At 38.8% G+C, this 18,580-nt stretch overlaps 1 protein-coding gene across 2 annotated transcripts; it reads left to right on the top strand.

The window, feature by feature from the left end:
• Positions 1 to 287: 287 nt before the first annotated feature.
• On the top strand, positions 288 to 18,283 carry LOC108444401 (sodium/hydrogen exchanger 3-like). 2 transcript variants are annotated; one of them, XM_017725580.2, is made up of 16 exons: positions 288 to 727; positions 8,932 to 9,234; positions 9,333 to 9,493; positions 10,234 to 10,312; positions 10,666 to 10,843; positions 11,372 to 11,592; positions 12,515 to 12,717; positions 13,045 to 13,134; positions 13,246 to 13,316; positions 13,440 to 13,569; positions 13,734 to 13,888; positions 14,846 to 14,963; positions 15,102 to 15,269; positions 15,374 to 15,428; positions 15,537 to 15,632; positions 16,701 to 18,283. In XM_017725580.2, the coding sequence occupies exons 1-16, from the start codon at positions 478 to 480 to the stop codon at positions 16,967 to 16,969; spliced, it is 2,547 nt and encodes an 848-aa protein (XP_017581069.2). In that variant the 5' UTR covers positions 288 to 477; the 3' UTR covers positions 16,970 to 18,283. The 2 variants fall into 2 exon arrangements, with proteins under 2 accessions (XP_017581069.2, XP_017581070.2); XM_017725581.2 differs by lacking the exon at positions 288 to 727 and adding an exon at positions 7,022 to 7,547.
• Positions 18,284 to 18,580: the final 297 nt, after the last annotated feature.

Genomic DNA, 18,580 nt, shown 5'->3' with positions numbered 1-18,580 from the left:
CAAACACAGGACCTTCTAAAAGGCCTGATCTTACAGCACTGAGACGAATGTGAGCTCCACACCTGGATGTCATGAAGTGAATATAATGGCCTTGAGTTAATCCATGTGTTGCTGCACCTGTAATGTGGTACTCTCTACGGGTGAGAGTAAAGGGGCGGACCCTCAGGCTAATCTTCACCTGAACTTCTATTGGGCAAGGGGAGGAGCAATGGCTAAAGGAGGGATGACCACAGGTGCTATATACATGTCGGAATCTGATAGAAACATTGACTGAGAGTGATTGTTGAAGGAAACTGACTATATTTTAGAAAAAATGGTCCAGTGAGGGAAAATAGCCTGATGTTTGAGGTCAGACAGGACAAACCTATACTGAAAGTTACAGGTGGCAAGTAACAGAAAGTAAGGGACAGGATATAAAGACGTTGCGTAAAAGAGACCAAGAAGTGCCTTTAACTTTGTTAGCAAAACCTCTTCAACATGACACTTTTACCACGGCTCAGCCTTGCCCTCACTTTGCTGGTGGTCTTCAGCGAATTGAGCCAGGCCAATATATTACGGAGCAGCAGTGGGTCAAGCAGTGGGTCAGAAGGTAGCCCATCGACCAATGTGACTAGTAATTCTTCCACAACCATCACAACGCTGCCCATCGTCACTTGGAAATGGCACCATGTGGAAACGCCATACTTGGTAGCCCTTTGGGTCCTGGTCTGCTGGCTCTGTAAACTGTGTAAGTAAATTTCGACGTCTTTCCATAATTACTGAATAAATTTCTATTTTATTGTTTGTAATGTGATGTGGAGACGTACTTGAAACATTGCTTCCATGTGGGTAGCTTTGCCTGGTTAATTTTCGTGTCAGTTAAACTACAACTACACTCTTAAAAATTAGGGTTTCTAAGTGGTTCAGTGAAAAACAAATATTAAAGTTTTGTCACATTGAGGTTCTCCTAATTTTCAAAAATGCAAAAAAGTATGCATAAAAATTTATGAAAACATTGCTTTAAAGAAACATCTGTTGAATGGTTCTTTGGGAACCAAAATTGGTTCTGTGGGATCACATCTTTATTTTGAAGTTTTCGTGCCCCTCACAAATTGATAGTAAATGAACTATCAGCATCAGCAGATAATTCAGCCAAAATAATTTCCAAAGGGTTGATGACAATGTTGTATAATAATCTGATGGAGATTTATCATGTAGATTGGAAATTAGACAAATATGTACTCTTAAAAAAAGGTTCTTAAAAGGTGTTTGCCTTGGAAATATGGTTCAATGAAAAGTTAATTGCTCCTTTATAAAAGTTCGACATACTCATACATCTCATTTACAAATATGGTTCTTTAAGAAAATCATCCACTGAAAGATTCTTCAGGGCACTGTTACTCAAGTGGTCCTCAGGGCCCCTTAGATAATCCACATTTTTTGCTTACTGTGTTACTGCTTTAGAGAACTAAAAGCGGTTCTTTGGTGGCATTACTATAAATAAACGTGTCAAAATGAACTGAATTATGTGTGAAATGTAGATGAGTAATGATACACTGATGTATAGCACCGTGATTTAACTGAATTGGTTGTCCTTTATGCACAGTGAGACCTTATTAGGTGTCTCTGAAATGACAGTGGCCCATTCACATTTACATGTCTTGTAAGGGCATGAAAGCCCATTAATATACAGATAACACAATTTTAATTGTAACAGGCTTTGCCAGCTTGAAAGCTGGCCTTTATTTGATGCATAGAAATGCACCAAATGTGGATCAGTTACACCCCTGGTAGTTTTCCAGTAACTTTCCTGTTTTGTATTATAATAGAATCAGATTTCAAGAGCTTTAGGAACTTGCCTTACAGGTCAGATCAAATGATCCATGTGTTTGTGTGTGACGCCTTGAATCAAAGGAGGAAAGTTAAACTCTAAAAGCTCAATGCTGTAGCAAAATCATCATCAGCACCTAGCATGCTACCTTCAAGTGGTCAGATTTGTTTGTTTTTACCAGCATACAAGTTGTATAGGAGGCGTTACAGCTCAGTAACAATTGGTATGGCTACTTCTGCCACCTAGAGGTCACCTTAATGTAGTGCAATACTCTTCAAAATAAAGTCAATTCCATTCCATTCTTCTTAGGAACCCAAAAGCCATGTATGAAGACCGCCATACGCTCTTAAAAATAAAGGTTTCTAATTGGCTTTTGGCTTTTTATGGTTCCTAAATGGTTATTGAATGGGTCTAGGACCTTCAGATTATGTGGAGGCTCTTTACATCTTAAAAAGGTTTTTTCACACTCACATTTCTCATTAGAACCATCAAGGTTCTAAGGGGAACCAAACATGATGCAAATAAACCTTTTGGCACCTCTATTTTTAAGAGTGAATGTGAAAACCTTTGAGTTAGTGAAGTGGCTGATGTGTGCCTCAGCTCAATGCATATTTTATTTTCTTTATTGCCTCATTTTTACTTCTGTCAGAGTTTGATAGAATTTAGAAAGGACTGATAAAGTTCTTTTGAGGAGCCGGCTGCTGTGAGCCATGGCGACTGATACAGGAACATGTTATTTCATGACATTTTCAACCTAAAAAAACACTTAAAGTAAAGGTGCCTAAAGTTGTTTGAGCTATGCCATAGAAGAACCACTTTTGGTTCCTTGAAGAACTGTTCAGTGGATGAGTCTTTAAAGCACACTGAGACAAAGTTTAAAGTTTAAAGAACGTCCACAAGGTGCAGATGGAGGTGGACAGCTCAGACGCAGCACACCTCTCTCTAATACTCAGAAGATCCTGAAGGCTGTTTTTACTTGGAGAACGCTGGGTTGGAGCTATGAAAACTGATATGAAGGCTAAAGCCTAAATCTGGTCATGTCATTTGTAAGTCAGAGGCTTTATGACTGGCTGATTAAATGACCTGTGACTGAAATGTTTTCACAGATAACAAGCTCTTCTGACACTCATGCAGGTTATAGCCACAGAGTTAAAGGAAAGCTAGCGTGGCTAACATTGGAAAAGGTATTAGCCACCCATTAGCATAACACCAGTTACATATTGCTAATTTGTGTCTAATTGCGTTCATCCATTACTTTCAACATTAACATTTTTGGATTTAGTTATTCTTTTATTGCAGCACCTGCCCACATTCTGTTCCAACGGTGCCACGCAGGCACATTTAAACACCTTGTTGCTCATTGAACACGTCTGAAAACATCACCCAAGTACGTAGCGGGTTAATGCGTGACATTTTTATAAACTTCTGTCTTTTATTCATTTCTCTTGTTCTGGCTACTCCCACTGCCCGGAACAATGCCCACTATGGAAATGCCCCGGGTTAATAATGCATGGCTTTAAATAGCTAATGACCTGTTTGCGTAATTTTCCTGTCCTTGAAAATTGAAGTTGACTTTACTTTGGTGACTTTAGTTATAGCTGTTTTGCAGCTTTGGCTGGCAGGTTGTGGACACACATGGAATACACTGTGACCTGAAAGCATACAGTAGGAAAATGATTGTCCCTGCCTTGTTGTTAAGGTCATTGAAGGAAATTGAACAACTTCAACAGAAAGTCAAAGTTTTTATTTACCATATGTACAATATGCCAACAACATCTGTATATTAAATGCTTGTGGTAAGGCTCAGGCAATTCCTCTTTGACTATGGCTAACACAATATAAACAGAGAAAAAGACAATATACAGTGACCTATACATGCAAAAATGTACTAAGCAAGGACGTGGTGTCACTGATGCAAAGCAACTGTGTATGTAGTACCCCAAAAGTCCTAGAAAGCATACTCTAATGTATCCTCATTGCTCAATAGACTCAGTCATTTCGGCTAACACAAGGTTGTTTTCGCTCTAGTTACTAGAGTTCCGGTAGCCCCCCCCCCCCCTGTGGACAATCTTGTTTAACGTGAGTGAGTGAGTGAGTGAGTGAGTGAGTGAGTGAGTGAGTGAATGAGGGAGTGAGCGAGCGAGTGAGCGAGAACGTAAGTGAGTTAGAAGCCAGATCAATGAGGTGCTTTGCATCTAAAATACTAAACATTTGGATAAGAATATGTGCAGTTTTAGTCTAAATATTATGTAATACAACTAAATATGCATTATGTAAGGACAAATCAATATGACTGGAGTAATGTAGCTGTTGTAATGCAAAGAGAGAAGATTACAACCAAACAGATGAATTGGTGTAACAATTATTGCAATTCTTATAAGAATGAAATGATTGGAGATAAAAATAAATGTGGATAAATAAGTATCTACATGTGCAGTGACAATGGACCTTATTTATCAAAGTTTCATTGAGACAAGCACAGATTTATCCATCCTGAATTCTGTACCAACTCTTGCATGTCAAAACAGGTATCGATTTGGATGCAATTGGTCAATCAGGTACAGTGCTTTAAAGTCAGTGTCCATGCACAAGTATCTTATTTACTCATTTCAAAGGGACACACACACATATTTCCCTAATATACATGTGATTTAAATGAGACACACCCTATTTCATGCAGATATTTTGATACTAAGCCAATAAAGCAAAAGTATTCAGCATGCTCATGAGCCAATGGTTGTTCTGATAGGCAGGGTTTGGGGTCAAGTATCAGGTGAACTGACCTCCACTGGCCCCAAGATTTAAAAAATACAATGTGAAATGAATAAAATGTTGTGGGCTTTATCTTTTTTTAGATGAAGTAATGATTTTGATTGTGTAGTTTGATCATTTTCACTTATTTGGCAAAGAGGATGTATCTGTAGCAACCATAAAATACCAGGTGAACTAGTAAACTAGGTATAAAGATCGTCCATAAAAACATCAAAATGCATCACCCTTAAACCTCCCACCCATGCACTCCGGAAAGCTAACTAGCGGACATTGTGAAATCGGCACATCAATCATTAAAATGAAGCGTTGGCAGAAGGACAGAGTTAACCTTTCAGTGAAGATTTGTTCATTTCATCTCAGTCTTGTACAAGGTCTTCCATAACACTGGAGATGCAGCCTTTTAGACTGTGTGTACACACACACACACACACACACACACACACATATATATATATATAAATTCAAACAGGTGCCATTTATTATATGCAGACCATTCTGTAATTTTCTTTTCTCCCAAGGTTTCTTTCAAAAAGTGGCTGATGAATTTCAGAACATTATTGTTTGAACAGTTTCTTTGCAGATGGTTTATATCCAAAATGCCCTTGAAAACGTCCTGGGCCTACTGTAAAATATTTATAGAGTATAAAATGAAACAGCAGCATACAAGGCTCTACTTCTAAAGACAAGGACAGGCATCTTGGTGCATTTTTCTACAAAGCAAACCCTGTCACATTTGATAAGAAGGACACTTGAAGTAGGCAAGGAATCCAGTCAGAACAATGGCACCAAAAAAAACCCCGGCATGCTGCAAATGCCAACTTCAATCAATGTAACAGTCTCTTAGGACAGTTTGAACCTAAAAATACCCACAAACGTTAGTTATGAGAAAGATGAGATGGATCTAGTCATAAATGGATCGCTCTGGAATTCCCATCTGGATTCACGGCAAAAGTAACAATAATTAGGCCACCAAAATATGAATCCTTTACACTTTAGAACAGTGGTTACCAATATACACTTGAACCAACTAATCAGCTCATAAAAATCTGAGCTGAGGGAGGTGTGTAAGAGCTAGGAAAACACTAAAATGTGAATGATGGGTTCTTCAGGACTAGGGTTGAGAACCTGTGCTTTATAGGACACTATACCAAGTGATAAGTTCCTTAACACACTTTCGCTCCTGTAACTCACTCAAGTATAGCTTTTGAATAATGAGTTTCATTGAAGACTGAAAAGTTGTTTCCAGCTACTGTCATAGTGGATTTGTTTATCACCTAAGTACATCAGGTTTTAGGTATCATTTACAAGGAAAATTCACAGCTGATGGCAATATCAGTAATATCAATAACATCAGCACTGGAGAACTGTTAATAAGTCAACAAGCAGCAAACAAACAAAAGCGACTGCAAAGTGGAAAGCTCCAGTTCCCCTTGAAACAAGATGGGACACAGCAAAACGACAATGAGAGGCTACAATTGTAGAGGATTTGGAACATGCAGCCACTGTTGATCTCACTGGACATGATGAAAATTGGAAACTACATTCACAGGACTTTCACATTCAAGTGAATTCTTATATTGTAGACTCATATAACTAAAAAAATGCTCTGTTTTTTAATGGCAAATAAATCATTTTAGGATTAAATTTTCAAGAATAAGATGGAGGCAATTAATCACTATTAACCACACAAAATAATGTGACTTGTTATAATTCATTTATATGAATTGTCCTCAAAACTGCTGAATGGCCATCGTAATTAACTTTCACTAAATGCCATAGTTTATGTTGTTTCTTAGGGCAATTGCTGGCCTGGATGACAGATTGGTAAATTTGCAAAAATGGTGAGGACACTGTTATGTGCCTCGTCATAGATGGCATTAGTCCAGAGAGGAAGATCAAATAAGCTAATATTTTTACCATCAGTTACTTGTTTATTCCAATCTGTAACACATTCATATGGTCTGAGTAATATTAGTGTTATTAATAACAGCGTAAAACACAATGTTAGGCTGAAGAAATAACAAATGCTACAGCTCCTATTTAAAATGAGTAGCACCAGCCAAATGCAAGGAGTTGGACCAAGCATGGTAACATTGCTAACAACAAATAGAAGCCAGATTACAGACATAAGAGCCTAATATTTTTTTATAATAGTTTCAACAAAATACAATTTAATATTGAACTATTTAATATAAATACAGAAGTTGTACCAATTTAATATACAGTGGCAAAAACAAAGTAATCTTCAGCATGAATACATTTTCACTAACAAAACATAGTAACCCTATTTAACCTTAGTTATTCTTTACTAGCTACTAAGTTACTTGAAATCTCATTTTACTAAACTTGATGCTCTACTTCTGCCAAGAGGAGGTTCTTAGCCTCCTCCGCAACACTTAGAATTGCTTAAAAGACTGAGTGCATTCTGCAGAACTCTACCCTTATCGCACCACTGCCCTCTCACTGACCAAGGACTGACCAGTGACTCAAGACAAAAGAAGGAGTCTGAGGGAGGTGAAAGAGAGAGAGAGTGATTAACAGACAGCAAGGAAAAAAGCCTCAAATCAAGCCAGGACTGTTTAGAATAAGAGTGCCTACGGGATCTTCTGCGACTCTGGACGAAAGGATACCATCACAGGCTTGCATGGACTGTAATCACTTAGCTAGCTAATCTGACTCTGCAGGTGTGGAGGTGGTAGGAATAAATTCAGCTCAGACGTTTACATCTTGATTTGTTCGACTGTCAGAATGCCACAATCTACCCTTCTGACTTTACTGAAGGTGGTATTTCTGATATGTAGCACACTGGCTGGAGAAGAAAGTGAAGAGGAATCGCAAAGCCAGCACCATCATGCAGAGACAAACTTAACAGATGCTTTCATAGTCAGATTAAACTGGCATCATGTGGAGAATCCTTACCTGGTAGTCCTGTGGATATTTGTGGCTGGAGTGGCAAAGATTTTTGGTACGTGGCTTTGAAATAAGCAAGTGTTCATAACTACTGTTTAAAGATTTAAATAGTTTTAAAAGAATCTTCAATGCATTTGCACAGATACCAGGCCTGATAGAAAGAACTTGTTATGACTGAGTTCCATTGTGTTACCAAGCAGCTAAAGCGCTAAGACAGGACTCACAAGAGGAAAAGCACAATGTTTCTTGGGAAACAGTGGAACATTAAGTTATCTATTGCCAGATAACGGCAATGTCTGTGCATCATAATTATCCAAAGTAACTACTCGAAGTGAAGTTTTAACTGTTACACTAGTTTGAAACTAGTTATCAAGTGACATTCTCAGGGGCATTCCTTTTTATGATCTTTCTGGCCACGTCTGTCAGAAATCTTGAAAGAATTTTGAAAACGTCTCAAATGGGAGCTGGTTATACAACGATGGTTATTTACTCTTTATTCAAACAAGGCATTTACGTGACTGAAACCACTGTTTCAGACGATGCCTGGTAGACCATGCTTCTTACGTCCTAGACACAAAGGCCACAGTTCCATCCTGTTCCTCTTAGACTGACGCCCAAGCATGTGCACAGACAGGCTGCAGAGGCCCTTTTGCTGTCAAATTGTACAAATGCCTTCCTCGCCGCTGTGTATTAGAACTGTAAAATTATATTGTATTCACAATAATAATTGTTTTGTGTTCAGGATCAATTCTGTGAGGTAAGGTGCAGAAATAGAGCTGGGGTCAGCTAGGATTCAGTCAACTCTGACTTGTCATAGATGCACGAGTCACCACAGCATTGGAAATTCCGCTGATAAAGAACCCGATAATGTCTCCAAGAAAGCTTCACATGCCATATTGTCGTTATTCTGACTAGACTGTAAGTTTTTTGTTATTGCGAAAAAAGGCACAGATTAATTGGGTAAGAGCAAAGCTGTTAGATTATCCACCTGCTACTAACTCACATTTTCAGGCAGCCTAATAGAGTAGTGCATATGGTATGTTTGGGTGCTCACTGGAAGGTTGTAAATACCAGATGGTGAGCAAGTTAATGTGACTAACGCCATTCGGGTGCTCGTTCACAGCTGCACCCATCACATGGAAAACTAAAGCATAGCAGTCCAGAGACAACATGCCTTGCTTTTTGCATTTTTGCACTGGCATATTTTTTTCCCCCTTGGAAAAGGTGAAAGGTTGCATACATTTCTGTATCATCTAGAATCCAGAGTTGCCACTGATAAATATGACTTTATCAGACATTCCAATGCAATTTACAGCAAGACCCAGCCTTATGCTAAACACTCTCAGCGTATCTCTATGTAGGAATGCATGAAGACACTCAGAATTGAGCAGTTGTAACAACATAAATGTAAGTGAAGGTGTTTCTCCATTGATTTGCAGTGGCCCAGCTGAATGCCCGACTCAAGAGCTTCTTTCCTGAGAGTGGGCTCCTCATCATCTGTGGTTTCATTCTGGGAGGGATTGTCTGGGGTGCAGACAAGGCTCAGACCTTCAAACTTGAGCCAAGAAACTTCTTCTACTTCCTGCTGCCCCAGATCATCCTGGACACTGGCTACTTCATGCCAAACAAGCTTTTCTTCAGCAACCTGGGTGCCATCCTTGTCCACGCCGTTATTGGGACGTGTTGGAATGCGGGTGCAGTGGGTGTGTCCCTTTGGGGCTGCTATTTAGGAGGAGCTATGGGTATGTCTGAGCAATGTATATGACTAGCTGTTTATTCAACATAATGGAACTTGGATTGAATGGCTTTGATAATTTGGTCATTTCTCTCTGTCCAACAGGTGATCTGAACATTGGACTGTTACAGTTCCTGCTGTTTGGCAGTCTGCTTGCAGCTGTAGACCCTGTGGCTGTGATTGCTGTGTTCGAGGAGGTGCATGTGAACGAGGTGCTCTTCATCTGGGTGTTTGGAGAGTCGCTGCTCAATGACGGAGTCACAGTGGTTAGTCTCTTCTCCATTTACTAAAGTTACCATAGCTTAGTAGGTGATAGAGTAGTGCTGTAATCTACACCCACTGGCCACTTTATTTGTGAACCCCCCTGTAGGTCTGCTCTGCTGCTGTGCAGAAGAGACCATAGCTCATCTGTTGATGCATAATTTGTGTTAGCTATCCTTCATTAACAGCCAGTTTCTGACAACAGAACTGGATATGTTGGGGTGCTGGACCACTCTCATCCTAGCAGTTACATCGGCATGTATAAAAGTCCTCAGCTAATGCACACTGTACCAGCACTAGAATGCCACTGCCAAAACACTGTCATTGCTGTGTTCAGAATGGTCCACCCTCAAAACAGTATCTCATCAGGGTCCTGTGGTCAGTAAGCCCATTCCTGCTATAAAGAGGTGGAATAAATGCCTGCAATACCTGCAATATTTCAAGTGTTTGACTTAATATCTCAAAAATAATGATTTACTTTCTCAAAATATTGTCATAGTATCTCAAAATAATGACATATTTTCTCAAAATAATGACTTACTTGCTTGAAATTTAATAACTTATTTCAGATGTTAAGTGTTTTTAGTGTTCCATGATTTCAGGACACTGAGTCTGTTGAGCAAATAAGGTCTAAGTCAAGTTGTAAGGTAGTTTTTAATAGAAGTGGACAGTAAGTGCATTAATTTCAACCTTCTTTCTCTTTCTCTTTTCCCTTACACTGGCTCATTCTGACTTATTCACACAGGTGCTGTACAATGTCTTTGATGCTTTTGTGTCATTGGGAGGGTCAAAGATCAATGCAGGCGAAATCATCAAAGGCATAGGTATGGACTTTTGGGTTACTTTTGGATCAAACTCTTTAAAATCATATAATTGTTAATAAGGTTTAAACCACATCAAATACAACCCTAGTATCCAGTTCTCAGTCCCAAAACTGTTATTATCATCATGACCCAGTTGTTATCCAGTTATTGGGCACACTCAGTAAATGAAAAATTAAGGGACTGATTTATAAAGTCTTTATTTTTATAATCAGATTACGTAATCCAGATTACAGATAGTCTGTTTCTACCCAAGATTGTTGCAGATATATGTGAATAAATAATATCACATATACTTCTTTTCAACACATGTTTCTCATTATTTCTATTTCTTTTTGTCTGTTCTCTCCCCTCAGTCTCATTCTTTGTAGTGTCATTTGGAGGTTCACTAATAGGCGTCGCATTTGCCATCATCATCTCTCTGCTGACCAAGTATACAGGAAAAGTCCAAATCATTGAGGCTGGGTTCATCTTCGTTCTTGGCTATCTGTCTTACCTCACCGCTGAGATGCTCTCGCTTTCGGCCATCCTTTCGTAAGAACATATTCTTCTACACCTAAGATCAGCTGGAATTGTATGTTTGATGCCCTGAACTGTAGGTTTATATGGGTTCACACTCCAGTTCCTTACTCAGATAACTACATAATCTAACCCTAAGTCTTTATATTTGTAACTGTACCTTTATTATATGTCATTATACGTTATTATACATCATTATATGTCATTATTTTGAGAAAATAAGTAATTAGTTTGAGATACTAAATCATTTTGAGAAAAGAAGAATTATTTTACCATACTAAGTTAATATATTATACATACTAGGTACTAAGTCAATATTTTGAGAAAATAAGTCCGAATTTTAAGATATGAAGTGATTAAACAAGCAAACAGCCTGTGAATATTTAATGTGATGGCTGTGTTGGTATGACTTCAATTGGAAATTGAAACGCTCTGGTATTTAATCCCTTTTTCCAAATTATTTTAACTCATTGCTGGAAATGTCTTACCAGATCGACTTTGTGCAGATCTACGCATTTGACAAATGTTTATTCTCTGTTACAGAGTTACTTTCTGTGGTGTCTGCTGTCAAAAATACGTGAACGCCAACATGGATGAAAAGTCTGTTACTGCTGTGCGCTATGCTATGAAGGTGTTCGCCAATGGCTCAGAGACAATGATCTTTGTCTTCTTGGGTGTCACAGCCATTGATAATGTCATCTGGGTGTGGAACACTGGCTTCATCTGCCTCACAATACTATTCGCTATTGTCTACCGGTTCATTGGTGAGTATGTGCTGGTTGATGTGGCACGGAAGTTAAACTAGAGCAAAATGTACATTTTTTCCAATACCTTTGTTATTGATGGGTGCTCAATATGATGGTATGTTATTGTTATTGTGATAAAGTACATCACAGTACGCTTTTCTGTGTTGTGGACAGCACTGAACAACTGCATGCATCATGAAAAAGACAAGTTTATAGACAGCCTGTGTGACTGACCCTTCAGAATAACAGGATTTCTTTAGGCCCTTAAGAGTTAATTAATTAGTAACAGTTAATTCACTGGCTGTTCATTTGAACTTTATTTAGCAATAACTAATTACTAAGTACTTAGCAATTACTACTTTCCCAGAGTTAACCCTCTTATGCTTAACCCCACCTGAGTTTTGGGTCTATATGGATTGTGCTTATTAATGAAATACCTAGTTAATTGCATGAAACACCTAATTAAAGAAGTACTTGTTTCTTTTCAATACCTCATAGTGAATCATCAGCTAATTATTGTTATTAGTTATTAGTCACTTTAGTTACTGCTTAATAAAGTAGTAATGAGCAGCCAGTTAATTACCATTGACTGGCTTATTAAGGCTTAATAAGTGCATTACAAGGGTCACCCAACACTGAAGTGTTACACAAAAGCCACTGCTTAATAACTAGTATGTTATTGAAGAGCAGTCTATAATGCCTTACTTTTCAATTGATTTATCTTTTTTTTAATTGTTTGATTGTTTTCCGTTAAAAAGTTTATTTTCCTATGTGTTCAATTCAAATAATCAGTGTGTTTATACTTTTCCATAGATTTTTTAAATGGTGCACTACTTTGTTGTTTCTTTGCTACATTTAGTCTCATCCATAAACAATAGATACATATACATATTAGGATTCATTGTCTCATTGTGACGTGTGGCTGTATGTTGATTCCCAGGTGTTTTCACCTTGACCTGGATGCTAAACCGCTACAGACTGGTTCCCATAGAGGTCATCGATCAGCTAGTGATGAGCTATGGTGGTCTGCGAGGGGCAGTAGCATATGGTTTGGCAGCTTCATTGGACGAAACCAGGATCAAAGAGAAGAACCTGATAATCAGCACGACACTCATTGTGGTGTACTTCACTGTCGTTATTCAGGTACTACTTTCTCATCGGCTACATTCAGGACTCACAGCTATAGATCTGGTAAAATGTGAATTTATGGTGAGCTGATTTCATCAGAGGGACAATAAAAGATGACTAGCCTGTGAAGTATATGTGGATTTATATGCTTGCTTGTTCAAAATGGTAAAAGTAATCAAATCAATAAAATCGAATAAAATTGTAATTCGTGTATGAATTTTCATAGTAAAAATAAATGTACCAACAGCGCTGAGAAATCAGATTATTAAAGCCGAAGAGCAGATAAAAAGGCAGAAGCAGTTCCTTTTTTGGCTCAGCATTAACGTCATCGTTTTCCCTCAGGGTCTCACTATGAAGCCCCTTGTCAAATGGCTCAAAGTCAAGAGGGTTGAACCAACTGAGCTGAAACTTATTGCAAAAGTGAACAACAGGGTAAATACTCACTCACACTCCTTGCATCAATTATGTTTTCTGAAACAGACAAAGAGGGTCATCTAGATGTAGCAACATTCTTGAATTTGATTGCATACTTTTGTGGCACAGGCATGTGAGCACATTCTGGCGGCAATGGAGGACATTGCTGGACGCATAGGAGATAACTGGTGGACCAGAGGGTGAGCACTGGAGATGAAATAATTGGATTTTAGCTTGCAGACTCGATTGTTATGTGTTTAGACTTTTTAGAAAGACTATATCTCTATATCTGACTTGATCTTTGCTCTGCTTCTCTGTTTCAGCTGGAAGCGGTTTGAGGACACCTACATCACCTGGTTTTTGATGAAGCCAGAGGCCAGAAAGAACAAAGATTACCTTTTCAGTATTTTCCACAAACTTAATCTGGAGGACGCTGTTAATTATGTGGCTGAGGTGAAGAGCAAAGGATAACTTCTTACTATATATATATATGTGTGTGTGTGTGTGTTCATATGGCTGATGGGCCTGATAAAAAGGAAAATAATTGAAGATAGGTAGTGGTACATAATAAAGTGGCCAGTGAGTAAAAACATTCTTATCCACTGCTTTTAAATTAGGGGGAAAAACGTGGATCTCTGGCCTTCCTGCGCAATGGTGACCGTACTAACGTGGATTTCGATAAGAAGTTTGGCATGGAGTTTTCTGGAGTCATGCCTGACATCACCTCTGAGCTAGACTATGGCATCGACAACGTACCAATGACCTCCATCAGGTAAGGGTGATCGACCACACCACATATCGCTGCTGTCGGAAGGAAACTTCGTATCTCCAGTTTTTCTGCTTTGAAATTGGCAATGCCTGTCGCCTTTTACATTGTGCATAAATTTCATGATGATGAATGAACCAAAAGCAGTGGTAGGTTTTTTCCTTCTTCTGTGAAGTTATCATGCTGGAGGTTTTCTTCTGACAACAGCGATATGTGTGATACATCACTCAGCATGCAAAAAGGTAGAACAAAAAAGGGTCTTTGGCGCAGTGCCATAGAAGAACCACTCCTGGCTTCCTAAATAACCTTAAAGAATCATTTTCGTAACTTCACCATATGAACACGTTCTACACCCATTACGTTTTTTTTTCTTAGAACCAGACATCCGAGCCACTTAAGAACCTTTATTTGTAAGAGCTTCAGTGGATGGTTATTGAATGTAAACGAGTATACGAGTTTGAAGAACCTCTTTAAAGATATAGGTTTAAATTGGTGTATAACCTTTACGTCATGTGAGGGTTCTTAAAAAGGTTCTTTATACTCACAAATCGTTGTTTTAAACATGGAACCAAAAGTGATTCTTCTGTGGCATCAGTCAAAGAACCTTTTTGAGACACCATTTTTAAGAGTGCAGTTCAAGATCTTTAGGAACATTTATAACCTCCATGTAATGCAAAAATTCTATACCAGTTAATGACCTTACATTTAAGCCAGAATCCAGCATTTCTGACATTGCTCTTAAGGTCATGTCCTCAGACTGGGTCACTGCGCTAGAGAGTGTAAATAGACACCGGTATGTTCTGTAGATACAGTCATGAGAGTGAGGAATAAACACAGGCTGTTTATGAGAGACACACTATTCATGGATTGTTGTTGTCATAAGGAGGTCAATCTGTCTGTTGTGACCTTGGAAGAATTCATTGTTCAAGAATAACAAAATAAATTTGTTCTCTGTTCACCCAGACGTGACAGCATTCCTTCGGTGTCTCTGGACATTCATGAGCAAGACATGAAAGACATGAATGAGGACTTCAATGCTCACCACCTATTGCAGCAGCATCTGTACCGGAGCAGGAAAAATGTATGTATAGTATTCATAGAAAACTTTCATTTTTAAATAAATGAAGCATCATCTTTCTTCCATAAGCAGCATCATGGGCTACTAATAAGTACTCCTTGTATCCAGAATACAATAATAAGCCAGTGTATTTATCTGCAGCACCGTCACAAGTACAGCCGCAGTGACTTCAAAATCAACCAGAGTGAGGACGAAGTGCAGGAGATCTTCCAGAGGACCATGAGGAGCCGCCTTGAGTCCTTCAAATCTGCAAAGATGGGCGTCAGTCCTGCCAAGAAAATCACAAAGCACCCAAAACCAAGCCAGAAGGTGAGAGCTTTCAGAGGTGGAGAAACTGCACAGTGCTTTGTTTTTTAACTACTTTCTAACAGATGTAAAAGCCTTCATTCTAACAACCTTGTATATGTTTCCAGATGTCTAATGGGAAAAGTACAGATACAAGTAAAAGCTATCCATATGGAGATGAAGGTAAAGCGTCTTACTGGCTTCTCCAACATCTGTTGATGTGTTTGGAGTTTCAAGTCTACTTTAGAGTCACCTTTTTCTTTCCTGTTTCTCTGTGAATTTGTCTTGTAGATTTTGAGTTTTCGGAAGTAGACAGTGCCTACAGTGGTGATGCCGCAGCTGCAGGGGGCAGTTCTCCTATGAGAGCTCCTCCATACACAGTGGGAGGTGAGCATTCATGTTTGAGGCGCAAAATATCCTTAACTTTCTACCATTGCGTACTCTGCAACAATTAGGGCTCAAAAATACAAACTGACCAAATCAATCCCTGCTGCGTTTGTTTGATAAAATATTTTACATTTAAAGAAAACGTGTACCTTTCTTAATTTTCTATGAATATGGAAATAAGTTTGCTACATAGCTAGCCAATCTGTAAGCCAATCAGGTACCTCAGTGTTATTTTTAAGAAAATAGTTACTCTTTTGGCCTGACCTCCCTACTGGTTATTCATGCCTGTTTGTAGGACGTTAATAAATGAGAAGAGTGTAATGACAAGGAAGTACAGGCATCCATGGTCACATTGAGTCAAATTTGCCTGTCAAAAAAGCTGCTTGAATAGAAGAGGATGGAGGAATGTGAAAAGGAATGAACTCCCAGTTGTGCTAAATTTCACTACAAGCACTAGCAAGTTCATTTAGGTGAACTTTAACCAACTTAAACAAGAGAGCAAACTGTGTTATGTTCTTTCTGGATGACTTGCTCTTCAGTCAACATAACGTTGCTTTTTCGCCCACAGTTGCAATAAAAAAAACTGTTATCTGTTCATCAAATTACACATTTGTTTCCACCAAAACCACATCATGACCCCCCCAAACTCCTGATTATTGGTCCACCCAGCAAAGAAAATAATGAGGTGACAGTTAATGACATTACAACCCCAAAATACTGGCTGGCTTTTTGGTAGCTAAGCTATTTAGAAATAGCACCAACTTATTCCACAAACAAGCGCATGCATACAAGCAACTATGGAAAATCCTGAGATAAATAACCTTATAAATTGCATTTTAATATAAGGTTTACTCAGTGAAACAGCTTTAAATGTTTTCAGAAATGTCTTCTGTGAAAAATCTAGTTCATTTTTGCTGTTTGAGCTACTGAATCTAACTACTCTGTTGTGGATAAAAAGCTGTGAGAAAATGTTAAATTGCCATCATCAATTCCAGGATAGGAAAATGTGTTAGCTTGTTCCAAAACGATCCCATTATTAACGGAATTTTACACTTCTCCTTATTGTAGCTGGCATTGAGAACCCAGCTTTCATGCCAGAGATGGACACTCCTCCGCCTCCTTGGCTAACGGAAGTTGAGACTGACACTAGTGTAGCGCCTTCTCAGAGAGCACAGCGCCAGCTACCCTGGAGCCCCACCAATCTCCAGCGCCTCACGCCTCTGAGGATCAGTAACCGGTCCACTGACTCCTTTGTGATGGCTGATGTTCCTGCCGCTCAGGATTCACCTGAGGAACCACCCGAAGACGGGTCTCAGCAGGATGGTACCCACATGTAGACTTCGTTATGTAACATTAACTTGCCAAAATGTTTGATCAGCTTTGCTGTATTTGACTCTTCATTGTAGTCTGCAAGCCTGAGTTAGCCTGAGTTAGGTTTCCTCAGCTCCACCTGGTGGAGATACGTATGATAGCACTTTACCGCACTGACAGCAGGCCAGAATAACAGTCCCAGAGTTGGGTTACTTTTATTTTGCATTGTGAAATACTTGTGTTACTTTTCTTTGGATAGTGGATAGGTACAGTTGTGCACCTTCAATGCAAACCTTCACAAACAGTCGTGCAAACATCCAGCTGTTGCATTTTTATGTGGGAAACATTATTTTGGGGGTTACAGTGTGCATCCAAAGCATCTGTGCCAGAATCAGCTGTGTAATTTAGTTCCCTGTAGTTATAGTTAAAGCCTTCTGGTGGTCATTTAGGTGATGAGGATAGTAAATATAAGAAAAGTCATTTCACAGTGAAGTATTTTGCCTTCTGTGTAAAAACAAATCTATAACAGCACTTTGACTTGACTAGAATTAGTACGTATTTAATATTTCTATATTTTAGGCTTCAGTGGCAAATGCACATGGTGTCACTGTACTTTTCTTCATGGTGGCTTAAAAGAATAAGCGATAGAACTGTAGCAATAAGAAGCAATAAAACTGATGTACATAATTTTCATTTTCTCCAGTCGTTGTTGATCAGCCAAGACATATTTGGCGTCCAAATTTCGCTTTGGAACTACAGTGCTAACGCTGTCCTAAGCTACACAGTGAAGTTTGGCTCATTTTTGTAGTCTGCAGTGTCATATTGTGTCCTAAGTCTTCATGAACATAACGAAGAACTGGATGCAGTTTGACTGGGTTAAGAGAAGCTGATGGAAAAAATGTGGGTGACTATGAATGTCTAGGGTATGTTAGCAACATTAGCCTCTTAGCTACAGGGTGAAAAAAGTGAAAAACAAAGGCTGATTATCTACATCAAGTTAACGCTTGTGTAAATTTGATTTTGCCAAATCCTTTGCAAGCTGTTTGGTTGGCCAGTGTTGAACTGGTTTTGAGTTGAAGTAAACTGTGTACGCTTATTTCTTAGACTGTAGAGCCTAAAAAGTTCACTTCAAAGATGATGACATGTTGGCTAATGGTGATTTTCTACATTTGGGTGATCATAACGTTCATGCTTTGTACAAATGTAAAACAGATTTGTGAAAACAGGGTGATCCTTTCCTTATTAGTAATGTGTTGAATTTATTTTATGAACCGTTAGAAATGAGTGAAAACACTGGTTCTTGTATATGTTGTATAATAAATAAATTATTTATTCAAGCAGTTGAGTGTTCGTTTTCTGGGGTGGGAGTTTCGAAAAAAGCTGCACAGCCGACACATCATGACTAATTCACAGACCACTCAAGTCGAGTCTAAGTCGGATTTCTCGATGACAAAAAGGAACAGGATGTTGACGATCGCTGCTGTCGCACCTGAACCTTTTTGTCGTAAACAGCCATTTTTCAAATGTCACTGGATCCTCGGAGGTTGTTAACGAGTCAAAATATGAATTTTGCTTTATGTGCACGAACACAGCTGTGCACTGAATTGACTTCATAAAACAGGCAGCCACACCAAAAC

The sequence above is a fragment of the Pygocentrus nattereri genome, chromosome 1 (genome assembly GCF_015220715.1).
Source record: "Pygocentrus nattereri isolate fPygNat1 chromosome 1, fPygNat1.pri, whole genome shotgun sequence".
In the NCBI taxonomy this organism is placed as follows: domain Eukaryota; kingdom Metazoa; phylum Chordata; class Actinopteri; order Characiformes; family Serrasalmidae; genus Pygocentrus; species Pygocentrus nattereri.
Note: the sequence above shows the minus strand (reverse complement) of the source record. Positions and strands in the feature narration are given on the sequence as shown.

What these genes read in the sequence shown, in the direction of transcription:
- LOC108444401 (XM_017725580.2), top strand. Translation starts at nt 478, where the DNA reads ATGACACTTTTACCACGGCTCAGCCTTGCCCTCACTTTGCTGGTGGTC. An exon ending in TGTACCGGAGCAGGAAAAAT is followed by an intron (nt 14,964 to 15,101) that starts GTATGTATAGTA and finishes ATTTATCTGCAG; the next exon opens with CACCGTCACAAGTACAGCCG. An exon ending in CTATCCATATGGAGATGAAG is followed by an intron (nt 15,429 to 15,536) that starts GTAAAGCGTCTT and finishes TTTGTCTTGTAG; the next exon opens with ATTTTGAGTTTTCGGAAGTA.